General features: G+C 40.9%; 1 protein-coding gene across 2 annotated transcripts in view; it reads left to right on the forward strand.

Annotated features, from left to right (window-relative positions):
* The window catches only part of MEI4 (meiotic double-stranded break formation protein 4), a gene marked incomplete at its 3' end in the record, with an annotated part of 202,322 nt that extends 200,429 nt beyond the window's left edge, over positions 1-1,893 (forward strand). For both annotated transcript variants that reach the window (XM_082668558.1, XM_082668557.1), the window contains exon 4: positions 1,624-1,893. In XM_082668558.1, coding sequence (XP_082524684.1) covers positions 1,624-1,893 — 270 coding nt within the window. The remainder of the gene's footprint in view (positions 1-1,623) is intronic.
* Between the last annotated feature and the right edge of the window lie 24,569 nt (positions 1,894-26,462).

Below are 26,462 nucleotides of genomic sequence, written 5' to 3' on the forward strand. Positions count from 1 at the left end.
AAGACATGGAAACAACCTAAATGTTGTCGATGGATGAATAAAGAAAAGGTGGGGTATATATATACATATATACACACACACACACATATATATGTATGTAAAATGGACTATTATTCAGCTGTAAAAAAGAATGAAGTCATTCCATTTGCAACATGTGGATGGACCTTGAGGCATTATGCTAAGTGAGATAAGTCAAATAGTAAAAGATAATTTCTGTGTGATCTCTTTTATATGTGAAACCGAAAAACAAACAACTGAGCTCCTGGATATGGAAAACAGATTGGGGGTTACCTGAGGTGAGGGTAGGGGGCAAAATGGGTGAAGGGAGTCACAAGGTATAGATTTCATTACAAAATGAATAAATCATGGGGATGTAATATACAACATGATGACTATAGTTAATAATACTGTATTGCATGTTTGAAAGTGGCTAGGAGAGTCAATCTTAAAATATCACAAGAAAAATTTTGTAACTATGTAGGCTGATGGATTTTAAATGGACTTATTTTGATGATCATTTTGCAGCATATACAAATATTGAATCATTACATTGTACACATGAAACTAATATAATGTCAGTTATACCTCAGTCAAGAAAATGAAAGTATCAGTTATCTGTATATGTTTTATTCTTTTATCAGACAACCTTGTTGAAGATAATTCCTCTGGGCTCTAACAGAATGTTTCTTCATTTATGTGTTATTACAGTGGATAAATTTGTTGGAATGTTTCCAACATATTTCTTAATAAGCAAATGATAAAGCCAGTTTATATCTTTACATGCTTCCTGTATCCCCTCATGTTCTGCTTTCCACTGTGCACTTTTTAGGCCTTGCTTTGATTTTTCTCACTTTCAGCCATCTAGGCCAAATAATTTCTACAAGAAACATCTGCATTTCTTCTCATGACCATATATCTGATTCCACACAATCTAATCCTCCTTTTCCCCAGTTTGTGTAGTCTCAGGATGAGATCACATCTAGTCGCTTACAGGTCATAACCCTAACTGCTTTAGGACTGAGTTACACTTCGAAACATGTTCCTAAAATCCTACCGCCAAAGAGCCTTTTGTTGTCATTGACAGGAGTATTGGAAGTCTTTGGTGAAACATGGAATTCAACACACAAGATTTGTTGTGTGTTAGACTCTCTGCTGAGTATTCGCAGATTCATCTCAGTAACGAATTATAGCAGCACCGTAGGGAAAGGATTCAGAACTTTGCAAACCATGAGAAGAAAAAGTCAGTCACCAAGATTGGAAGAGGAAATGTTCTCTTTTGATCTCTCTCCCCCCACTCCAATCAGAGGAACAGGAAGATAGAAGGTGTTAAATAAGCCAAGTATGTTACTTTTTGTTCAAAAATTTGATCTCTTTATTTGGCTTTTGCTGATCTGAGCTACAACCAATACTTTTTTAAAGGAGTTTTTTAAATTGGAGTACAGTTGCTTTACAGTATTGTGCAACATTGTATTAGTTTATACTGTAAAGCAAAGTGAATCAGCTATACATATACATATATCCCCTCTTTTTTGGATTTCCTTCTCATTTAGGTCACTGCAGAGCACTGAGTAGAGTTCCCTGTGCTATACAGTAGGTTCTCATTAGTTTGTTGTTTATCTGTAGGTGCAAGCCAGTTACGACGTGACACGCTATGAAAATATTTTCTCTGTTTTCTGCGTTCTGGAACAACTTCTTCAGAAGGAAACCGAAGAAGGCAACGCTTCAAAAATGGGGCATGAGGACCAAGAAATCAAGAAATTTCTTCAGAAGCATGATGAAACTATTTTGCAACTCTCTGATGCATTTCCTTTATTTACTTTTTATTTATGGAGACTGGGCACTCTCTTGAACTCAGTAGAGACAGGAACTGTTGAAAATAACTCACTTCCTTAGCAATTTACCAAATATCAGAAGCATACTAAAGTTGAAATTATTGAAGATCTTGTGCTTAACAGATTTTCAAGAATGTTTTTAAATGAGCATTTTAAATGCATCTCTAAATATAATCATTAATTCAATTTAATAGTCTTAAATTGTGTATAAAAGATTATTAGTCATATTTCTATACTAAAATCAGCCAGTTTCAGTTGAGAATGCCCTCCTTATTCTTACGGAACGACACCTTACAATATGTTACTCAATAGAGTCTAGCTCTGTTATTCTCTAAAATGGACCATTGTCTTTTATTAAAAAATGAGATTTTAAAAGATTTTCATGTAATAGATGCTAAAAGGTAACAGACGAGATCTTATGTTTTGTTACTTTATCAACAGAGCATTTAAAATAAGTGGTTATAAATGAGATTTTTTTTTTTTGCAGTACGCGGGCCTCTCACTGTTGTGGCCTCTCCTGTTGCCAGAGCACAGGCTCTGGACGCGCAGGCTCAGCGGCCATGGCTCATGGGCCCAGCCGCTCCACAGCACGTGGGATCTTCCCGGACCAGGGCACGAACCCGTGTCCCCCACATTGGCAGGCGGACTCTCAACCACTGCGCCACCAGGGAAGCCCAATAAGATTTTTTTTTAACTTTTCTTTCTTAAATAGTTTCACTTATATAATTTTCTGTTGTCTTAGAGGGGACTCAATGTAGAAGGAGAAAAGTTCTTAACATTTGTAAACCTAATGGCCTTTAATTTCACATAATCAACATATTTGTCAAGTCCTTTTGAAAGTACTAGTTGCTAAAAATGTTTGGTTTTCAACAAATTGTTTGTTTCGATTCTGTTGATTATATAAAATATTCCTGTTGTTAAAATGTAGTTTTTATGTGTAATTAAGTCTAACATCTGTCTAGAAATATACTTTATATTTATTGAAAGTATATTTATACTTATGAACATATTCGTTGAATTTTCCAGTCACACAATTTCATTGACTTTCATTCAATTATTAAAATCATAAACAACTAACTTAATGAGAACACATTATTTACTTTCCTATAGTGCAATTTAAGGCACAAAAAATACAAATTTGCTTTATTAATTGTATGTGATATTGTATATAAGTTAATTACCATTTCTGAATGTCACTGGTATTAAAAAACAATTTATATAAAATTGTATCATTATCTGACACACATTTGTGGAGTTATTTCTAGCTTTCTATCACTAGAAAAGATAAAGCCTTTTTTATAATACTGAAACAAAATGTATTATGTAACAAAGAACCACAAAATCTTAGTGGTATACAGCAATAAGTGTTTCTTCTCAGCTATCTGTAGGTTGCTACAGGGTCAGTACATCTGGGCTCTGCTGGAAAACTCTCCTGCATTGGCAGCTCCCACTGGGCAAGGTTCCATTTTATAGATTGGGCTTTGTTCTCTTCCACATGTGCTTACCCTGGGCAAGAGCAAAAGGGCTCGGCTGAGAAATCACACAGTTACTCCTGCCCACATGCCTGGGCCGAGTTACTTCAAAGGGTCAAGCCCAGAGGAAACAGACAGGGAAGTACCCTCCACCTTGAGTGGAATATGATTGACACATAGGAAATGATGTTGGCCTCTTATTTGTCTTTCATTTAATATGAAAGTGCTCTAAGTTGTTTTAAGAATCAACTACTGGGCTTCCCTGGTGGCGCAGTGGTTAAGAGTCCGCCTGCCGATGCAGGGGACACGAGTTCGGGCCCCAGTCTGGGCAGATCCCACATGCCGCGGAGCAGCTGGGCCCATAAGCCATGGCCGCTGAGCCTGCACGTCCGGAGCCTGTGCTCCGCAACGGGAGAGGCCACAGCAGTGAGAGGCCCGCGTACCACCAAAAAAAAAAAAAAAAAAAGAATCAACTACTAGGACGAGGGGAAGATGGGAGAAGAGTAAGAGGCAGAGATCACCTTCCTCCCCACAGATACACCAGAAATACATCTACACGTGGAACAACTCCTACAGGACACCTACTGAACACTGGCAGAAGACCTCAGACCTCCAAAAATGCAAGAAACCCCCCACGTACCTGGGTAGGGCAAAAGAAAAAAGAAAAAACAGAGACAAAAGAATAGGGACGGGACCTGCACCAGTGGGAGGGAGCCACGAAGGAGGAAAGGTTTGCTCACACTAGGAAGCCCCTTCGTGAGCGGAGACTGCGGGTGGCGGACGGGGGGCCTTCAGAGCCGCAGAGGAGACAACAGCAACAGGGGTGCGGAGGGCAAAGCGGAGAGATTCCTGCACAGAGGATCCGTGCCAACCAGCACTCACCAGCCCGAGAGGCTTGTCTGCTCACCCGCCGGGGCGGGTGGGGCTGGGAGCTGAGGCTCGGGCTTCGGTCGGAGCGCCGGGAGAGGACTGGGGTTGGTGGCGTGAATACAGCCTGCAGGGGGCTAGTGCACCATGGCTAGCCGGGAGTCCAGGAAAAGTCTGGATCTGCCGAAGAGGCAAGAGACTTTTTCTTGCCTTTTTGTTTCCTGGTGCACGAGGAGAGGGGATTCAGAGTGCCGCTTAAACGAGCTCCAAAGATGGGTGCGAGACGCGGCTAAAAGCGCGGACCCCAGAGACGGGCATGAAACACTAAGGCTGCTGCTGCTACCACCAAGAAGCCTGTGTGCGAGCACAGGTCACTGTCCACACCTCCCCTCCTGGGAGCCTGTGCAGCCCGCCACTGCCAGGGTCCCGGGATACACGGACAACTTCCCCGGGAGATCGCACGGCAGGCCTCAGGCTGGTGCAATGTCATGCCGGTCTCTGCCGCCGCAGGTTCGCTCCGCACTCCGTACCCCTCCCTCCCTCCGGCCTGAGTGAGACAGAGCCCCCGAATCAGCGGCTACTTTAACCCCGACGTGTCTGAGAGAAGAACAGATGCCCTCCGGCGACCTACACGCAGAGGCGGGGCCAAATCCAAGCTGAGCCCCCGGAGCTGTGCGAACAAAGAAGAGAAAGGGAAACCTCTCCCAGCAGCCTCAGAAGCATTGGATTAAAGCTCCACAATCAACTTGATGTACCCTGCATCTGTGGAATACATGAATAGACAACGAATCATCCCAAATTGAGGAGGTGGAGTTTGAGAGCAAGATTTATGATTTTTTCCCCTTTTCCTCTTTTTGTGAGTGTGTATGTGTATGCTTCTGTGTGTGAGATTTTGTCTGTATAGCTTTGCTTCCACCATTTGTCCTAGGGTTCTATCCGTCTGTTTTTTTTTCTTCCTTTCTTTTTTTCTTTCAAAAATTTTTTTTTCTTAATAATTATTTTTTATTTAATCTTACTTTATTTCCTTCTATCTTCTTTTTTTCTTTTCTTTTCTTTCCATTTCTTCCAACTTATTCTCCCTTTTATTCTGAGCCGTGTGGATGCAAGGCTCTTGGTGCTGCACCCAGGAGTCAGTGCTGTGCCTCTGAGGTGGGAGAGCCAAGTTCAGGACACTGGTCCACAAGAGACCTCCCAGCTCCACATAATATAAAATGGTGAAAATCTCCCAGAGATCTCCATCTCAACACCAGCACCCAGCTTCACTCAATGACCAGCAAGCTGACACACTATGCCAAACAACTAGCATGACAGGAACACAACCCCACCCATTAACAGAGAGGCTGCCTAAAATCATAAGTCCACAGACACCCCAAAACACACCACCAGACATGGACCTGCCCACCAGAAAGACAAGATCCAGCCTCATCCACCAGAACACAGGCACTAGTCCCCTCCACCAGGAAGCCTACACAACCCACTGAACCAACTTTAGCCACTGGGGATAGACACCAAAAACAACGGGAACTACGAACCTGCAGCCTGCAAAAAGGAAACCCCAAACACAGTAAGATAAGCAAAATGAGAAGACATTAAAACACACAGCAGATGAAGGAGCAAGATAAAAACCCACCAGACCTAACAACTGTAGAGGAAATAGGCAGTCTACCTGAAAAAGAATTCAGAATAATGATAGTAAAGATGATCCAAAATCTTGGAAATAGAATAGACAAAATGCAAGAAACATTTAACAAGGACCTAGAAGAACTAAAGATGAAATAAGCAACGATGAACACAATAAATGAAATGAAAAATACTCTAGATGGGATCAATAGCAGAATAACTGAGGCAGAAGAACAGATAAGTGACCTGGAAGATAAAATAGTGGAAGTAACTACTGCAGAGCAGAATAAAGAAGAAAAGAATGAAAAGAACTGAGGACAGTCTCAGAGACCTCTGGGACAACATTAAACGCACCAACATTCGAATTATAGGGTTTCCAGAAGAAGAAGACAAAAAGAAAGGAACTGAGAAAATATTTTAAGAGATTATAGTTGAAAACTTCCCTAATACAGTAAGGAAATAGTTAATCAAGTCCAGGAAGCACAGAGAGTCCCATACAGGATAAATCCAAGGAGAAACACACCAAGACACATATTAATCAAACTGTTCAAAAATTAAATACAAAGAAAACATATTAAAAGCAGCACGTAAAAACAACTAATAACACACAAGGGAATCCCCATAAGGTTAACAGCTGGTACTTCAGCAGAAACTCTGCAAGCCAGAAGGGACTGTCAGGACATATTTAAAGTGATGAAGGAGAAAAACCTGAAACCAAGATTACTCTACCCAGCAAGGATCTCATTCAGATTTGAAGGAGAAATTAAAACCTTTACAGACAAGCAAAAGCTGAGAGAGTTCAGCACCACTAAACCAGCTTTACAACAAATGCTAAAGGAACTTCTCTAGGCAAGCAACAGAAGAGAAGGAAAAGACCTACAATAACGAACCCAAAACAATTAAGAAAATGGGAATAGGAACATACATATTGATAATTACCTTAAATGTAAATGGATTAAATGCACCCACCAATAGACACATATTGGCTGAATGGATACAAAAGCAAGACCCATATATATGCTGTCTACAAGTGACCCACTTCAGACCTAGAGATACATACAGACTGGAAGTAAGGGGATGGAAAAAATACTCCATGCAAATGGAAACCAAAAGAAAGCTGGAGTAGCAATTCTCATATCACACAAAATAGACTTCAAAATAAAGACTATTAGAAGAGACAAAGAAGGACACTACATAATGATCAAGGGATCATTCCAAGAAGAAGATATAACAATTGTAAATATTTATGCACCCAACATAGGAGCACCTCAATACATAAGGCAAATACTAACAGCCATAAAAGGAGAAATCGACAGTAACACATTCATAGTAAGGGACTTTAACACCCCACTTTCACCCATGGACAGATCGTCCAAAATGAAATTAAATAAGGAAACACAAGCTTTAAATGATACATTAAACAAGATGGACTTAATTGATATTTATAGGACATTCCATTGAAAAACAACAGAATACACATTTTTCTCAAGTGCTCATGGAACATTCTCCAGGATAGATCATATCTTGGGTCACAAATCAAGCCTTGGTAAATTTAAGAAAATTGAAATTGTATCAAGTATCTTTTCCGACCACAATGCTATGAGACTAGATTTTAATTACAGGAAAAGATCTGTAAAAAATACAAACACATGGAGGCTAAACAATACACTACTTAATAACGAAGTGATCACTGAAGAAATCAAAGAGGAAATCAAAAAATACCTAGAAACAAATGACAATGGAGACATGTCGACCCAAAACCTATGGGATGCAGCAAAAGCAGTTCTAAGAGGGAATTTTATAGCAGTACAATCCTACCTTAAGAAACAGGAAACATCTCAAATAAACAACCTAACCTTGCACCTAAAGTAATTAGAGAAAGAAGAACAAAAAAACCCCAAAATTAGCAGAAGGAAAGAAATCATAAAAATCAGAAATAAATGAAAAAGAAATGAAGGAAACGATAGCAAAGATCAATAAAAATAAAAGCTGGTTCTTTGAGAAGATAAACAAAATAGATAAACCATTAGCCAGACTCATCAAGAAAAAAAGGGAGAAGACTCAAATCAATAGAATTAGAAATGAAAAAGGAGAGGTAACAACTGACACTGCAGAAATACAAAAGATCATGAGAGATTACTACAAGCAACTCTATGCCAATAAAATGGACAATCTGGAAGAAATGGACAAATTCTTAGAAATGCACAACCTGCCAAGACTGAATCAGGAAGAAACAGAAAATATGAACAGACCAATCACAAGCACTGAAATTGAAACTGTGATTAAAAACCTTCCAACAAACAAAAGCCCAGGACCAGATGGCTTCACAGGCGATTTCTATCAAACATTTAGAGAAGAGCTAACACCTATCCTTCTCAAACTCTTCCAAAATATAGCAGAGGGAGGAACACTCCCAAATTCATTCTACAAGGCCACCATCACCTTGATACCAAAACCAGACAAGGATGTCACAAAGTCAGAAAACTACAGGCCAATATCACTGATGAACACAGATGCAAAAATCCTCAAGAAAATACTAGCAAACAGAATCCAACAGCACATTGAACGGATCATACACCATGATCAAGTGGGGTTTATTCCAGGAATGCAGGATTCTTCAATATATGCAAATCTATCAATGTGATAAACCATATTAACAAATTGAAGGAGAAAAACCATATGATCATCTCAATAGATGCAGAGAAAACTTTCAACAAAATTCAACACCCATTTATGATAAAAACCCTGCAGAAAGTAGGCATAGAGGGAACTTTCCTCAACATAATAAAGGCTATATATGACAAACCCACAGCCAACGTCATCCTCAATGGTGAAAAACTGAAAGCATTTCCACTAATATCAGGAACAAGACAAGGTTGCCAACTCCCACTACTATTATTCAACATAGTTTTGGAAGTTTTAGCCACAGCAATCAGAGAAGAAAAGGAAATAAAAGGAATCCAAAACGGAAAAGAAGAAGTAAAGCTGTCACTGTTTGCAGATGACATGATACTATACATACAGAATCCTAAAGATGCCACCAGAAAACTACTATAGCTAATCAATGAATTTGGTAAAGTTGCAGGATACAAAATTAATGCACAGAAATCTCTTATATTCCTATACACTAATGATGAAAAATCTGAAAGTGAAATCAAGAAAACACTCCCATTTACCGTTGCAACAAAAGGAGTAAAATATCTAGGAATAAGCCTACCTAAGGAGACAAAAGACCTGTATGCAGAAAATTATAAGACACTGATGAAAGAAATTAATGATGATACATATAGATGGAGAGATATACCACATTCTTGGATTGGAAGAATCCACATTGTGAAAATGACTCTACTACCCAAAGCAATCTACAGATTCAATGCAATCCCTATCAAACTACCACTGGCATTTCGCACAGACCTAGAACAAAAAATGTCACAATTTGTATGGAAACACAAAAGACCCCGAATAGCCAAAGCAATCTTGAGAACGAAAAACAGAGCTGGAGGAATCAGGTTCCCGAACTTCAGACTATACTACAAAGCTACAGTTATCAAGACGGTATGGTACTGGCACAAAAACAGAAAGATGGATCAATGGAACAGGATAGAAAGCCCAGAGATAAACCCACGCACATATGGTCACCTTATCTTTGATAAAGGAGGCAGGCATGTACAGTGGAGAAAGGACAGCCTCTTCAATAAGTGGTGCTGGGAAAACTGGACAGGTACATGTAAAAGTATGAGATTAGATCACTCCCTAACACCATACACAAAAATAAGCTCAAAATGGATTAAAGACCTAAATGTAAGGCCAGAAACTATCAAACTGTTAGAGGAAAACATAGGCAGAACACTTTGTGACATAAATCACAGAAAGATCCTTTTTCACCCACCTCCTAGAGAAATGGAAATAAAAACAAAACTAAGCAAATGGGACCTAATGAAACTTCAAAGCTTTTGCACAGCAAAGGAAACCATAAACAAAACCAAAAGACAACCCTCATAATGGGAGAAAATAATTACAAATGAAGCAACTGACAAAGGATTAATCTCCAAAATTTATAAGCAGCTCATGCAGCTAAATAACAAAAAGACAAACAACCCAATCCAAAAATGGGCAGAAGACCTAAAGAGACATTTGTCCAAAGAAGATATACAGACTGCCAACAAACACCTGAAAGAAAGCTCAACATTGTTAATCATTAGAGAAATGCAAATCAAAACTACAATGAGATATCTCACACCAGTCAGAATGGCCATCATCAAAAAATCTAGAAGCAATAAATGCTGGAGAGGGTGTGGAGAAAAGGGAACAGTCTTGCACTGCTGGTGGGAATGTGAATTGGTACAGCCACTATGGAGAACAGTATGGAGGTTCCTTAAAAAACTACAAATAGAACTACCATATGACCCAGCAATCCCACTACTGGGCATATACCCTGAGAAAACCGTAATTCAAAAAGAGTCATGCACCAAAATGTTCATTGCAGCTCTATTTACAATAGCCCGGAGATGGAAACCACCTAAGTGTCCATCATCGGATGAATGGATAAAGAAGATGTGGCACATATATACAATGGAATATTACTCAGCCATAAAAAGAAATGAAATTGAGCTATTTGTAATGAGGTGGATGGACCTAGAGTCTGTCATACAGAGTGAAGTATGTCAGAAAGAGAAAGACAAATACCGTATGCTACCACATATATATGGAATTTAAGAAAAAAAAATGTTATGAAGAACCTGGGGGTAAGACAGGAATAAAGACACAGACCTACTGGAGAATGGACTTGAGGATATGGGGAGGGGGAAGGGTGAGCTGTGACAAAGTGAGAGAGAGGCATGGACATATATACACTACCAAACGTAAATTAGCTAGTGGGAAGCAGCCACATAGCACAGGGAGATCAGCTCGGTGCTTTGTGACCACCTAGAGGGGTGGGATAGGGAGGGTGGGAGGGAGGGAGACGCAAGAGGGAAGAGAAATGGGAACATATGTATATGTATACCTGATTCACTTTGTTATAAAGCAGAAACTAACACACCATTGTAAAGCAATTATACTCCAATAAAGATGTAAAAAAAAAAAAAAGAATCAACTACTAATAGGAAGTAAAGCTTGTAAAAAGAAAATATGAATATAACATTCAAGACATCAAACTCCATTTTATAATTCATAGGTGTACATTCTGAATTTGTAATATTTTCTTTTGATATTTTAATCTAATTTCTCTTGTAGCTGCTTAACTGGTTGGTGAACTTCTGTTGTTTTTAGTCCGTAGTTGTTAAGTGTTCCATAGCTAATCCATTTGAGCAACCAGATTTACAGTGATAACATTAACCTCAATTGTCTCTGATGTAAAGCAGTGGTTCTCAAATGTGGGCCCCAGGCCATCAGCATCAGCAACTCTTAGGAAGCTGTTAGAAATACATGTTCTAGGGCCCCACACCAGACCTACTTTAGAATCAGAAGAGCTGGGGTGGAGCCCAGAAATCTGTGTTGGATCAAGCCCTCCATCAATGTTTAAGAACCACTGCCATGTATACCTGTAACAGATTCACTTTGCTGTACAGCAGAAACTAACACAACATTGTAAAGCAACTATACGCCAATAAAAATTAAAAAATAAGAAGAACCACAGCCATAATCATTGTTTTTTACTGAACAGGAGGGATTACCACATATAATATCATTCAGAAAGTAGAAATTCAGTCATCCCAAATTACTTTACTGAATTTTTAAACTTCCCCAGTGTGTGCCTTAAAATTCCAAAGGAGGATTTGGGGAACCTAAATTATTCATGATTTACTTAAAATGAGTAGCAAGTTTATAAACATATCAACCTTAATAGCACTTTAAAAATGAGCATCTTTACACTTAGCTTTTAGTTCCTTCACTAAAATACTCTCTGTTGGTGGCATTTTTTAAAATTATTATAATCTGAGTTTAAGAGATGTAAACTAATTACAGCTTTCTGCATTAGTCCTAGTATGGAGCATGCAGAGAGATGCAGACAGGATGTTACTTTTTTTTTTTTTTTTTGCGGTACGCGGGCCTCTCACTGTGGTGGCCTCTCCCATTGCAGAGCACAGGCTCCGGACGCGCAGGCTCAGCAGCCATGGCTCACGGGCCCAGCCGTTCTGCGGCATGTGGGATCTTCCCGGACCGGGGCACGAACCCGTGTCCCCTGCATCGGCAGGCAGACCCTCAACCACTGCACCACCAGGGAAGCCCCCAGGATGTTACTTTTAAGTCGAGATATTGGGCATCCCAAATAGTATGTTTCTCTTATTCCAGGAGTTCTGTTTTTATACATACAGTAAATATAGTTTAGTTATAAATATATGATTCTGTTTCTCAATCCTCGAGATGAAATTCTATCTTCTTTCAATCCTGGAATATGGTGAGATGTTAATAAATAAGTAATAAACAATGGCCTGTTCTCAACTCGTGTGCTTAATTTATTTTCACCACTTTGAGTCTTTACCGTGTTACTGTAATCTCCAGAGTGACCTAAGGACAGCACCCCCGATGTGATGAGGGAACAGAACCATCACTCCTTTTAGCTTCAACGACTTTCTAAGACATTTTCATGAATGATTGATCCTTTCAGGAACCCTAGAAACACCAGACACTCCACCAGCATGGAAAAGGATGTATTTGTTCTTATTTGTCTTTCAAACTCACACTCGACTTCAACATTCATTTTGTAAAAAGAGATCCAAACCTCTTGAAACTAAGTCTGTTGTTTGGAAAACAAAATATCCTTTTTATATTTTACCTCGTGGTCCTTAAGTGTTGATAGCTAACTTGCATTGAGGACGGGGTGCAGGTCCTGGAACTACCCTGACATGAACTTCCCCTCTGCGAGGACTCCAGAGCCGGGGCACTCTCCTGGGACGAGTGACCACGGTCCATTAAAATGTGTGGTTTGTCCCCTTCCACAGTGGCTCGTGACCAAGAAGTGTAGCTCGCCACAGCTGGCTAGGCTTCTTACCTCACAACTTGATAAAATCTAGGAGGGAGTTCCAGAGACCGGGCTGAGAAAATACAGCAACTCCAATTATACAACCAACAAACAAAAACACAGAGCTAGAAGTTACTATAGAAATGTGAGGATGTTTCCAACTGCAAATGAATATACTGATATTATTTCCATGTGAAAAGTTAAAAATAATTTCTAAGGCTAGTATGAGCTTGGCTCATGACATACTTTCCTTTTAATTAGAGTCTCTTCCATACATACCATCTAATCCATGTGCCTTTGCACCATCACTTTATTAAGGCAGGTTGTAATACCCAGCATTTAGTGAACCCCTGGTATGTGCTAGGCACTCCACTCAATTCTTGACATTTATTATTTTGCTTAATCCTTCTAACAACCTTATGAGGTAAGTATATTATCATCCCCAGTCGGATGATAATATACTTAGGAATGCATTACTTACATGCTATATTACAAGGAGAAACTGAGAGTATCGTAAGTAATGCATGCATTACTCACGTGCTCTGTGCTTGCTTCAGGAAGCAAGCACAGAGCATGTAAGTAATTAGCTCATAATCACAAGGCTGGGAAAAAAAATAATCAGAGCCAAGATTCAAAGAGGCTACGAGCCACTGAGTCAAGAGCCTGCATTGTGAGCACTCAGCTGCCATGTGCTCTGCAAAAGTGGAAACTAAGTGCACAGAATAAAGTTACCCTGACAGTAAAAGTCCCGTGGGCACTCTTTCTAGGAGTTCATTTTAGACATACACAGCATGTGCTTGTGATAATTACAGTGGTGGGCAATTTACACTCCATGAAGTAAAACTGGGATGACTGAAACATTCCTTTATATTTGGAAGAATAAAAGAAGTTCAGAAAGACACCAGAGATATCCAACTGGTGGCATTTATTTAAATGAAATAGATATAAATTCTGCTCTAGTATCTGATTGTTTTGTAAGCCAGTACGAGTAACACTTTCCGAGGATAAAGGAAAGGAGGTTAAATCTTTCAAAATGCAAGGATGAAGATCAGACAACCGTATATGGATTACAGTTAATTCCTAAGTCTTAGCCATGGAAATAAATAATACATGTGAAGCCCAGTTTCTCTATATTGGCTCCAAAATCATACTTTCCTGTTGTAAGTGTAAAGAAAAATATCTCTATTTCATGATTGAAATTGATGAGTATGAGCCTGTTGACAGTATTTGACATTTCTAAACAATCCTATGAAGTAGACAGAAAATGTCTTTATAACTCTATACATCACAGGAAAAAGATGTATAAGTAAATAAATAATTGAAAGCATTTCAGTGACATGTTCCCCCCCAAAAGTTTAGGCAGTTCTCGTTGACTCATTTTCCTTTGATCTGGGAAAAGAGATATGGAGACTTGACGGGCGATCTGCCTTGTCCATCAGCTCTCACTGCACCCAGTTTCATTTGAGAGCTTTTCTGTTTTTCCCACAGGGAGACCACAGTGAAGCCCAGAAAGGAACAGGCTGTGGAAGGCACAGATGCGGGGGAATGTGTTGTGGAGTGGACGGAAGGACAGAGGACAGAGGGCCATCATGGGCCCAGCCGTCGTGTGACTTAGGACAAGTAATTTAATACTCTCAGTTTCTCCTTGTAACATAGAGCACCTGTGTTTCAGTTTTCAAGTGGAAAGAACAAAGAGTATCTGTATTTCTGCTTGGAAAATGTGTTTCTCTGAATGTATGCATAAATGATTAGACTAAAATTGTTCAAGGTACCTACTCCTTATTACTAACTGTGACTGCCCAGCATTGGAAGTTGTGTCTCTTTTCTGTCTTCATGGAAGTCTTCCCTCGATATGTATTTTTACACATGTAACGGGTTCTAGTACTTGGAGTTAAAAGATGAGGGTATCATTCTACCCCGTCATATAAATAAAAGCTCCATTTCTTCATTGTTACTTTTTTTTTTTTTACAAGGACAATCTTACCATAGGATTGTGTGAAAGAAATGGAATGATATCTGTGAAAACTACTTTGTGAACTCTGCAGTTAAAATAATGATACTGAGAAGCAGATGAGCGAACACTTAGTGTTTATTATGCACCAGGCACTTTACATGTACTTCCTCCTTCAACCCTCATAACAACTCTCTAACATAGGCCAGTACTATTATTTCCATTAGTCCCATTTTACAGATGAGGAAACAGGTACAGAGAGTTTAAGAACTTTCCAGAGTCACACAGAATGTGACAGAGATCGTATTAAACAAGTTTTATTTATTCCTATCTCCTTTTATTCCAAATGTTCTACATGAATTCTAAGTGGACTCATAGCTGAGCCGTAATGAAACTCAATCTCTGGCTGAATCTTTCCCATTATATTTATGATGATCAATAAATGTCAGCCATAATTTATGTCTGCTAGAAGCTGCACCATGCTTTATTATATTCTGTAATTTCATTTGCTGACCTGCCGTAGACAAACCAGTCATTCAGAAGTCTAGAACCAGTGACATTCTGAAATAGCGGTAAATTTAGGAGACCTCTTCCTGCCAGCCAGGGACTCTGGCTTTCACATGCCTGCAGCCTAGACAGACAGTTTTTTGTGTGTGGTTCACAGGCCAGGCTTCCTGCACTGACTCCTGATTCTCATTCTGATTTCCTGCTGAATTTGGGTCCTTCACCTAGATGGGATCGGGAGAGGGGATGTTAGTTCCTCATCTTCTGGAAAGAGCATCTTAATTTTCTTTTGTGAATTTCCTTGTTCCATTGTGCACAGTCTTTTGTAACACTAAAAAAAAATCAAGATGCCTTTTTTTCTAGCTGAAAGGTGTTCGCATGACACAAGCTGAAGCATTTGGAAACTCCCTCTCTAACATTTGACTCCTGTGCAGAATCACTGAAACCAGCTGCAGCTCATTGATCCCAGCCACAGCACACTGACGAGATTGTTGCACACTTCCTGCTCCTAGATTCCCACTGCTGCCTGCTTTCTGCCTTTTTCTAAACCTGATCCTCAGCTTTCCAGTTCGGTCTGTGAGCCACCAGATGTTTGTTTTTTGCGGTACGCGGGCCTCTCACTGTTGTGGCCTCTCCCGTTGCGGAGCACAGGCTCCGGACGCGCAGGCTCAGCGGCCATGGCTCACGGGCACAGCCGCTCCGCGGCATGTGGAATCTTCCCGGACCGGGGCACAAACCCGTGTCCCCTGCATCGGCAGGGGGGCTCTCAACCACTGCGCCACCAGGGAAGCCTTTACAACTTCTATTTTGAATGATATAATAATTTACATAATATTTGTTGGAAAGAAATGTTAATCCTACATGCAATTCTATAATATTTGAGAAGTCAAGAAACTTTGTAACATTTTACATTTAAAGTCCATTAATTTTCTGATACAACACTCATTAAGTATTCCCTAAATACTAACAATGAAAGTGATCTATTCTCACGGTTAAAAAAAAGAAAAAAAAGCAAGTGTGAAAATATAGGATTGGACTTCCCCGGTGCTGCAGTGGTTAAGAATCTGCCTGCCAATGCCGGGGACACAGGTTCTAGCCCTGGTCCAGGAAGATTCCACATGCTGTGCAGCAACTAAGCCCATGCGCCACAACTACTGAGCCTGTGCTCTAGAGCCCACGTGCCACAACTACTGAAGCCTGCGCGCCTAGAGCCCGTGCTCCGCAACAGAAGCCACCACAATGAGAAGCCCGTGTACCGCAATGAAGAGTAGCCCCTGCTCTCCACAACTAGAGAAAGCCCACGTGCAACAATGAAGACCCAACACAGCCAAAACCAAAAAATAAATAAATGTATTTAAAAATATATATAGGATACATTAGAAACAACATATATGGAAATACCTCAGACATTCAGACATGTACTCACAGCCTTTGACAATTTCAGCAAATTTAACTTAATATCCATAGATTTATTTTACTTTCTCTGTGTTACCTCCATCACTTTAAATTATAGACTACTTTCCAGATACCATAACTGGTACCTTTTACCATAGTGCCTTTGGATATGAGAGACATCATATGAAACTAAGTTACTGATATACTCATCACTAACCTAGCACTAGAAAGTAAAATCTTAGCATGTGTTGAGAAACACAGTTTTGTTTGTTCATTTGTTTGTTTTGTTTGCAATCATCTAAGGTTAAATGCTGGTTGATGGGTTTGTTATGCAGTGGGTCACTGCTGTCCACCTGGAGCTTTATAGGCACAGTGAAACGTCATTTATTGATACTAGCTACACACCTGAATGTAGCAGCAACGTCTCGTGTAAGTTGGCCTAGACTCTCCAGTTGGTCCCAGTACCGATGACAAGATGGCAATACAAGATTACTAAATCACTGGAACTGGATGTGCAACCCCAGTTTAATATTTATTTTGTGAGAAATATTTATGACCTATTTCCCTACATTACTCAGAATGCACAGAGAGTTGATTATCAAAACCAAGACATTTTCACACAGGTTTACCTTTGCCCTGGGTACACTCCTCACGTCACCCATAGCCTGTCCTCAAGTCTTCCAAGCACCCAGTCGAGGGGCACCTTATCTGTGAAGTGGTCCCCCAGTGGGGTTGATCACGTCCTGCTCTGTGCCACCACTATGGCCCATACTGAGTTTTATCATAGGGTGTGCATATCTCTGTCCTACTGACAAAGATGGTGGCGGGTATCTTATATCTCCATTTCTCCAACTCTGGGCGAGGGCTGTGATCCATCTTCTGTGTCCTATACCCACCTGCTGAGTGTTCCTGGAGAAAATCACACAGGAAGACCTAATCGTGCTGTTATATTTTCATTGTTACCAATTTCAGCGTAGCTGCACACTGAACCTCTTCTTTTTTTCTCATTTTGTACTCAACTCTCATCCTCAAGCACTTTCTTAAAGCACCTCTTCTTTCCTCAGAATTGACCAAATTCTCCTCATTTGCCCTCATTCTCAGCAAATAACTTTATCTTGTACTTTACATAGAAATTAGAAAAAAGAAAAAGAAAAAACAGGAATTCTCTTAAATTCCTGCTATCAAACATAAGCCTGTCCATCTACAACCATCTTCTTCTCTTTATCAATTTTATAATAATAAAATTATGTTGGCCTCCTCCTATCAAAGGTGATGAGGTTACTTACATTTTGTATCACGTTCTATGTCATTCTATGTCCTCTCTCCAGTGTCTTTAAATTTTTCCAAATTTCCACACCACAGACAAACAAACAGCCTCCCAGTGTGCCACATCTTCCTCTGACTAACACTCTATTTCTCATTAACTTAAATAATTTTCTGTGGTATCTACTATTATTTCCCTATCATGCTCATTCTCCTCAATTCATATTAGGAAATATTGCCTCTCTGACAGGGTTCTTGTGATGATGAAATGTGGTAGTCGGGTAAATAGCACAATAAAAGATGACTGTTATTCCCCATTACCCTTTCAGCACAACCACTCTCCTCTGGAAACACTCTCCTTTCTGGACACAGCGATCCATGCTCTTTGCGTGGTGTCCCCACCTCCCTGACACCTCTATATCCTTCTCCCTTGTTGGCTTCTCTTCCTCTACCTGATGAGTCACCGTGAAGGTCCTCAGGATTCTACTCTCAGGCCTTCTTTTCGCTTCATACAGTCTCTCTCTCTAGGAGAAATATTTGTCCCCATGTTTTTAGTGACCTTAATTTTGCCCTATGGGTCAGAGTGCCAAGTTGAAAACACCTGCATATCAACTAGCTTAAGCAGAGAAGGAATTTATTCCTATTAGAGTGCTCACAAAATCTGGAGGAGGGTGAGAGAGACAGTCTGTAAAGCTAATCCCAGAAGTAGTACCCAGGCTAGGAAGATGTGTTAGTGAAAATGCTAGGGACGCCTCTGAAGAACGGGAGAGCTCTGCCACGATGCTTCCCCCTACACAGCAAGCTCCTCACACTTCTCACGCATGCATCCAAGTCTCTCAAAATTGCGTCTGATTAGGGGAACTTAGGTCACAACGTCTGCGTATGTCCTCACTCAGACGGCGAAGAGTCAACAAATGTGAGTTTTCTGATTCCTAGCTGGGCAGGATTCATAATATAGAGATTATAAAAAATAGGGAGAGTATTCTAAGACATTAGGTGACCAAAATTGGCAAAGATCCACAGCAGGCCACTCTTCCTGACCCAACGTTAATATCCTTCTTTCAAAATTAATCTTCCAGGTAGCCACAGGCCACCACCCATCCCGTTGCAACTACCTATAAACAAATATATTGTCACCTTCTCGAGAAGGAAGCAAGCGTTTCGTCAATCACAGTATCCGTAGGACCAGTGATTTTCATGACACTTGGCCCACTGATTTATCTCTTTTACCGAAAAATGAGTTCTCAAAAAGGCAGAACTGTTGTGTGCAAAGTCTTAACACTAAATATGATATTTCATAAAGTCTGTGAATGGCGGTGCTGGAGGAAGGAGAATGAGCACGGATGCAAAAATAAATCCAAATTAAGCATTTATCCTACTAAGGACACATTTCTATTCCATAACGGAAGCAGCCTTACATAATTAATTTACCACCCCAAACTGGATAGCTTCCCTGGGGTATAGAACCCTACTGGGGGCTTACGATTGTTTCCTGATGCAGAAAAATCAGGTAATCGGCAGCTGTGGCGTCCAGGTCAGCCCCGTTGTGGGGAAATCCATCGAAATCCACTGTCCTTGGCACCATGGTCACTTGATTCCTGAGTGTACTGGGCCGATTCTGGGGTGACTGGGAAGGGATCAGACTTTCATCCATCAGGAAGGTCATTTTGTCCAACTGATTCCTGAGAGCCTCTTCCACGGTGGGGACCTTTTACAGAGTATTCACTTGGGATACATTTGAGAAATAAGTCCATAAATCTAACCCCAAGCTTCCTTTTCACCAGCACTTCAAGTTTCTTCCATCAGGTGCCAGCGCAACTAGTCAAACTGTTGCTTATCACGCATGAGTCAGCACAGAGCCAGCCTTCAGCCATCTCTCTCTCTAAGCAGAACACAAAATATGAACTTGAACACTCGAACTTCTGTATTTTGAGAGGATATTCCTTTTCTACTGTCTTTATGGCCACCTCTGAATGGGTTTAGTGTGACAGCTGTCCAGTTCTGATTAGTGCCACCATGTGGTGCCAAGTGAACTAGGCTCCTAACCCCCGAGGATGGAAGAAAACTCAAGGCTGCTCGAAGCATATACTGTGCGTTCTAGCCGATACCTCATCAGGTAGGCCTCTGACTTTCTTAGAGCATTTGCTAAAAAGAGCTTACAACTGTGAATCCTTCCCCTACTCCTTTGAGATATACAGGTATCTCCTTTAACTCAGGAATGTCTTCTCAAGGTCCTGAAAGTTCATTCCTTTGAAACGTAATCATCATTAGGAAGGACAGTGCCTCTGTCTCCAGGTCTCTGTGGTGGGAAAGAATCCTAACTTCAAACATTGCCCGCTGACAGACACAGCTGGCCTCAGTGCATTTATATTGACCAACCCTTTGCAATTTCTTCACTTCCCTGGCTCTGCTCAAGCCTCCTCCAGGCCCCTACCTCACTCCCTCATTCTGCTGCCCAGTCACGTTTGTAAAAATTGAAGTTGAGTTTCATTTACCCTGAACCCCCTTCCCTATTGCAATAATTATGCTGTATTATATAGTATATTGATTAAAAGCTGTTTATCACTTTATTGTCCAGTTTTGTTTATTTTTTATTTGTCTTTTTGTGGCTATATTTGATGCCCTTTTTAAAATAAAAGAATAACTGACTTAATTTTTTTTTCTAGTTCTGTGAAAAATGCCATTGGTATTTTGATAGGGATTTGCTCTCTGGTATGCAAGTCCCTCTGGCCTTCAAAGCCAGACATTCTGAGGACTCATCTTCCTGGTGCAGGCCCCCCATGCTGGGGAGCTCAAACCCCTCACTCCTTGGGGAGAACCTCTGCAATTGTGATTATCCTTCCCTGGGGCTGTGGGTCTTGATTATACCACATCTCCACCTCTCCTACCCATCTTGTTGTGGTTCCTTCTTTGTATCTTTAGTTGTGGAAAATCTTTTCTGCTAGTCTCCAGGTCATTCTCGTAGATAGTTGCTCTGTAAATAGTTGTAATTTTGGTGTGCTCATGGGAGGGGGTAAGGTCAGGGACACCCTACTCTGCCATCTCGGCCACACTTCAACTTCCAGCTTCTTTTATTTTTGATTGACAAATGTGTTTATGCAACTTATTTGTCCTTCAGGACCTGCTTGAGGCCAAACATGTATAAATGATTTCTAATTGATGGGTTATTGCTGGGCATAATCAGTTCTAGAGCTTGGCCTATTTAGATAACACCAAATTTATGAATATAAGATCAGGTCATTTGGTGCTCTATTGCTAGCTGTTCAGTGCCTATCATGATCTTGTTTCTACCAGAAAACCAAAAACTGTTAATCAAAAGGAAAGAGTTACTGGCAAAGAGGTTGCAATTTTGCTTTAAAACCTTGGGTACCTATACTATGATTCTCCTATTAAGACCTGACACAGGCTTTATACCAACACCTCCTCTGCCACAGATACTTCGGGCACAATCGGATTGGTTGTCATAGGGCCCATTGGAGGGTTGCTTTCATGGCGTGTGGTCCAACTAAAAAGCCTTCTCTTGCTGAGACTCCCTTAAAAAACGGCATCCTTGGAGTCCCTTGGCAAATCAAGCAGCCAACACAAATGTGGTGATAATTTTCTCCAATATCCATAGAAATTCACTGTACTTCTTTTTTAGAGAATTATGGGGCAAGGTACAGCAACTTGCCTTTCACTTCAAATAGTACATTGTACCATGTCCTATACCACAGGATAATCAGAAGCTTTTCTAAGGTGACAGACCTCTGTATTTCCATGGTATTTATTACCCAAACTTTAGCATGCATACAAAACTGGTCTACCCAAAATCTAGAGTACTTGCTTTCAAATTCCTTTCCTCATGATGTTGTCAATACAGTGAACTTGGTTGATGCTCCGACATTGTGAGAAGATCAGGTCCCCCTAGAATAAATTACGGTACAGAGGCACAGATGCAATGCAGTTCTGAAGGCAAGATAGTAAAGAGGTCCTGCTGTTTGTACCAGGTGAAAGCAAACTGTTACTGCTGTTCTCTAGTTATTAGGATAGGAAATGGTATTTACCATATCAATAGCTGCATTCCAAGTGCTATTCCAAGACTGTTTTTTAAAATTTCCCTGATGAAGTAAGACTGAATCTAAAACAGCAGTTGAAATTAGAATTAATGCCTAATTAAATGTAGGAAAGTCTAGTGTCAACTACTACTTTGGTGGGAATATAAATCCCTATAATTCCACCTGAGATATGATAACACTTTGGTTTTTAATTTTAAAATTTAAATTTAAAGGCAAAGAATAGGTCCAGGAACTTCTACTTAGCCAGCCATAATAGAGTTTGCTCCACGAGTTATGAATCCAGTCTGCAAATCATTCCAGTTACTGATTATATTTATTCCAACTATCACAAGGAACTAGGGAAATAGCAACAGGATGTTTGCAAACCCACAGGGCCTACTTTGAAATATATTCGTGCCCAACCTCCCTTGCTACGGACTGAATGTTTGTGTCCCTCCCCAAATTACTATGTTGGAGCCCTAAACCCCAATGTGACAGTATTGGGAGGCGGAGCCTTTGGGAGGTAATTATGTTTAGATGAGTCTTGAAGGTGGGCTGACTCTACTGGCATCTTGGTCTTGAATATCCCAGCCTCCAGAACTGTGAGAAAAAAATCTCACAGTTGTTGTTTAAGCCACCCAGCTGTGGTATTTTGTTATAGTAGAACAAGCTGACGGAGACATCCATTAATCACCTGACCCCCCAATAAACCCAGCATTTTTAGTGAATTACAGAAGTGGCTCAGCCAGTAGTATAAACTCAGAGTTGGTGTCCAAAACTCAACAAAATGTCTGGGTATTTCTTTTCCTTTAGGGTTCTCCCAAATGCCTTCTTTTTGATTCTAGTGTCCAGATCTTTTCCATTCACCATGCTATTACTAAGGAGTCTGACAAAGAGCTGAATTCAATCTAATCTGAATTTCAGCAACCCAGAGCACCAGGCCTGATGTTTTATTCTTAACTGTGTCAATCTTGCTGTTGCAACAAATACTTTTGACAGACACAGCAAGTCCCTGATTCTCTTAACGTCTGCCTTGAGCCAAGAATTTAAAACTTTGATCTTATCATTTTCTGTCCCTAAGCTCCCCAGTACAGCTAGAAGCAGGCAGTCTTCCTTCTCTTCCTTGTAGTCCTTCGTCCTCCCTACTCATTCTTTATCAACAGCTACATGTTTTTCCAAGTCTTGTCTTCAGTAGCCATTTCATTGTAGAGGATGATTTAAGTAACTTTTTTACTTGCTCTGCCATTAACCACCAGAGTTCCCAGTTCTGGACTAGCTAGATCTTCAGTACCCGAAAGCTCAACCAGGTTAAATAACCCACTCACTGATTTCCTTTTTTTTTTTTGCGGTACACAGGCCTCTCAATGTTGTGGCCTCTCCCATCACGGAGCACAGGCTCCGGACGCACAGGCTCAGCGGCCATGGCTCATGGGCCCAGCCGCCCCGCGGCATGTGGGATCTTCCCGGACCGGGGCATGAACCCGCGTCCCCTGCATCGGCAGGCGGACTCTCAACCACTGCGCCACCAGGGAAGCCCTGATTTCCATTTCTTTGAGGGCTTGTTGCCTTTCCTGGAATCAAATACCATATTGGTCAGGCTTGTAATTGCAAATATTGTAAAATATTCTGATTTATTGAAAGAGAAAATGGATTTTTAAAGGGAACTTATGAGCTAATGTAAATTAGGGAAGAGTCAGAGGATCAGATTCTGAAGCTACCCATCCAGGAGCAATGACACTGCACCAAAGGGGTGCCTCTGGAAAAGATACCATGGCCATGCCACTTGGGGCTGATTGCCCTGAGGATTGGATGCCTGATGCTGCACTCCCTTCCTTTCCTCCACACCCAGAAAGAACCAAAGTCTCTGTCATCACATGTGCTACAGTGTGTATTCTTCCTTTCATAGTCACCTCTTCACAATTCTAATTTTCTAATGTAAATCTCAAGTGGGTTCAAATGACTGGAAAAATCTAAGTCGCATGCCTGCATCTAAAACTGCAAGTGGGTCTGGAATATAAATATTCTGTCCTCTGTCTTGTGAAGATAGATTAATAATACGAGGAGTTACCAAAATTTAGGGAAAATATTGGGGCATCACACATGATAAGTATTCACTACATGGGCCATATGTTAGGATCACCTAAAATGACATCATCAATTCTGTGGTAGCCATTACTAGCACTCACAAAAACCTTTATGGATCTTTTCCTCTTCCTAGAAAACAAATGGAAACTGCAGCAGAGGTCATATAACTTGCCTTGGCTGATGTGACGTAAATGGAGGTGACAAGTGTCATGTCACTTGTCACCAGGACAGGATATATTTGAGCTGATATGCCTTCTATGTGCTCTCTTGCCTTGCCACGGTCAACGCTGAAGCCCTCAATAGAGGTGGCAGCATCATAACAAAGTAAGGCTTCGATCAGCCTGGGTGTCTAAATGATCTGAAGAAGCCCCTTCTTGACCTACAGTGGACACGTAGCAAAAGCAAGAAATAAAACTTGCTCTGGGCTTCCCTGGTGGCGCAGTGGTTGAGAGTCCGCCTGCCGATGCAGGGGACACGGGTTCGTGCCCCGGTCCGGGAAGATCCCACATGCCGCGGAGCGGCTGGGCCCGTGAGCCATGGCCGCTGAGCCTGCGCGTCCGGAGCCTGTGCTCCGCAACGGGAGAGGCCACAGCAGGGAGGGGCCCGCGTACCGCAAAAAAAAAAAACTTGATCTAATTTCCTGAAATTTTGCTGTGACATAATCCAGCTCATGCTGACTGACAGAAGCCCAGACCTCTCTTCTGACTGCACCTTTTATACTATACATAGCTAACAGCTTGCAAGTCATGACACAGGGCTATTGTATAACACTTCAAGTTCAACATGTCCAAAACAGAACTCATGAACTCTTCCACAAATTATTCTTCCTCCAGTGTTTCCTACCTCAATAAATCCTCCAACAACTGTATGTTTGCTCAATTTAAAAACTTAAGAATCTTTCCTGATTCTTCCAGTTTCCTATTACTAACATGCTGCCAATGTCCGGGTGCTATGGTTTTTCACTTCCTCTATGTTTCTCTAGTCCTGGACCCTACTTCCAATAGCCTAGTCCAAAAAAAACCCCATCATCTCTTACATAATTTAATGAAATAGCCTCATACCTAGTTATCCCCCATTTATCACTGCCTTACAAGCCAGACTTCATGCTACTGCCAACATGGTTCTTTAGGTGATTTGTGTAGTTTTAAGTATAGATTTTAAACCTCTTCATTAAAACCCACCAATGGCTTCTCATTTCTCTTAGTGTAAGTTGGAATTCCTGACTGAGAGCTTTAAGGTTCTACATGGTCTAGCCTTTTGCTCATCAGATCTTCATACTGTTCTCTGGAAGTGCTGACTGGCATTCAGTTCTGAAGACTTGCTATCCTTTTCCTCACCTCAGAGCTTCTGTGCTGCTGTTGTGTCCTTTATCTGTAGTCACCTCCCCAACCAACCAATACATCCACTACTACCACCACCACCTCTATCTTATGGCATCACTCAGTCTCTAATGCCAGTGCCTCATCTACATCTCTGTTTAGTGCTACTGCCTCAGGAAACAAGTCTTCATCCTTGGTCCTCTGGACCAGTTATATGCTCCCAAAGTATTTCATACTTAATGTTCACTCATGCCGTCCTTTTGTTTTATCTTTGTTTTCTCAAAATGGTCTTTACATTCCATGATGAAGAAAACATTGGCTAGATTGCCATTGTTTCTTCAATGTCTAACACGACAAAGGCCATCAATAGTATTGTTCTGAATGAGGGTTTGTCTTTGAATAAATGACTGACACTTAGAAGACGCTTTTACAGCTTTATCGTCTTCCAGTTTTTCAGTTGTTCTACCTACGTAAGTCTATGTCCAGCTATTTTTTTTTTAAAAGGAAGGAAATTCTTTTTTTTTTTAATAAATGTATTTATTTATTTATTTTTGGCTGCATCGGGTCTTCATCACTGCGTGTGGTCGTTCTCTAGTTGCAGTCAGCGGGGGCTACTCTTTGTTGTGGTGCGCGGGCTTCTCTTGTTGTGGAGCACGGGCTCTAGGCATGCAGGTTTCAGTAGTTGTGGCATGCGCGCTCGGTAGTTGTGGCTCGTGGGCTCTAGAGCGCAGGCTCAGTAGTTGTACCACATGGGCGTAGTTGCTCTGCGGCATGTGGGATCTTCCCTCACCAGGGATCGAACCTGTGTTCCCTGCTTTGGCAGGCGGACTCCTAACCACTGTGCCACCAGGGAAGCCCATATCCAGCTATTTTTTAACTTCATAGTTTTAAAACTTACCGTTGTTTGTTGTTTACATGATGTTGTTTGCCCATCTGTTCTTTGTTTTAGTTTTCTACTTATGTCCAGCTTACTGCTAGCACGGAATCATTTTAGTTTCAATTTTCTAAACTGTTTGGAAACCAGAGGTTGGTTTCTTTAATTCTCATACCTCATGCACAGAATGCTGACAATTTTTTGGATTCAAGCTTTTGCAGAAACTATTACATATCCTTCATATCTGGGGAGGTAGAGAAAATTCTGATACTTTGATTTTTT

This window comes from Grampus griseus (assembly GCF_964374135.1).
Source record: "Grampus griseus genome assembly, chromosome: 13".
In the NCBI taxonomy this organism is placed as follows: Eukaryota; Metazoa; Chordata; class Mammalia; order Artiodactyla; family Delphinidae; genus Grampus; species Grampus griseus.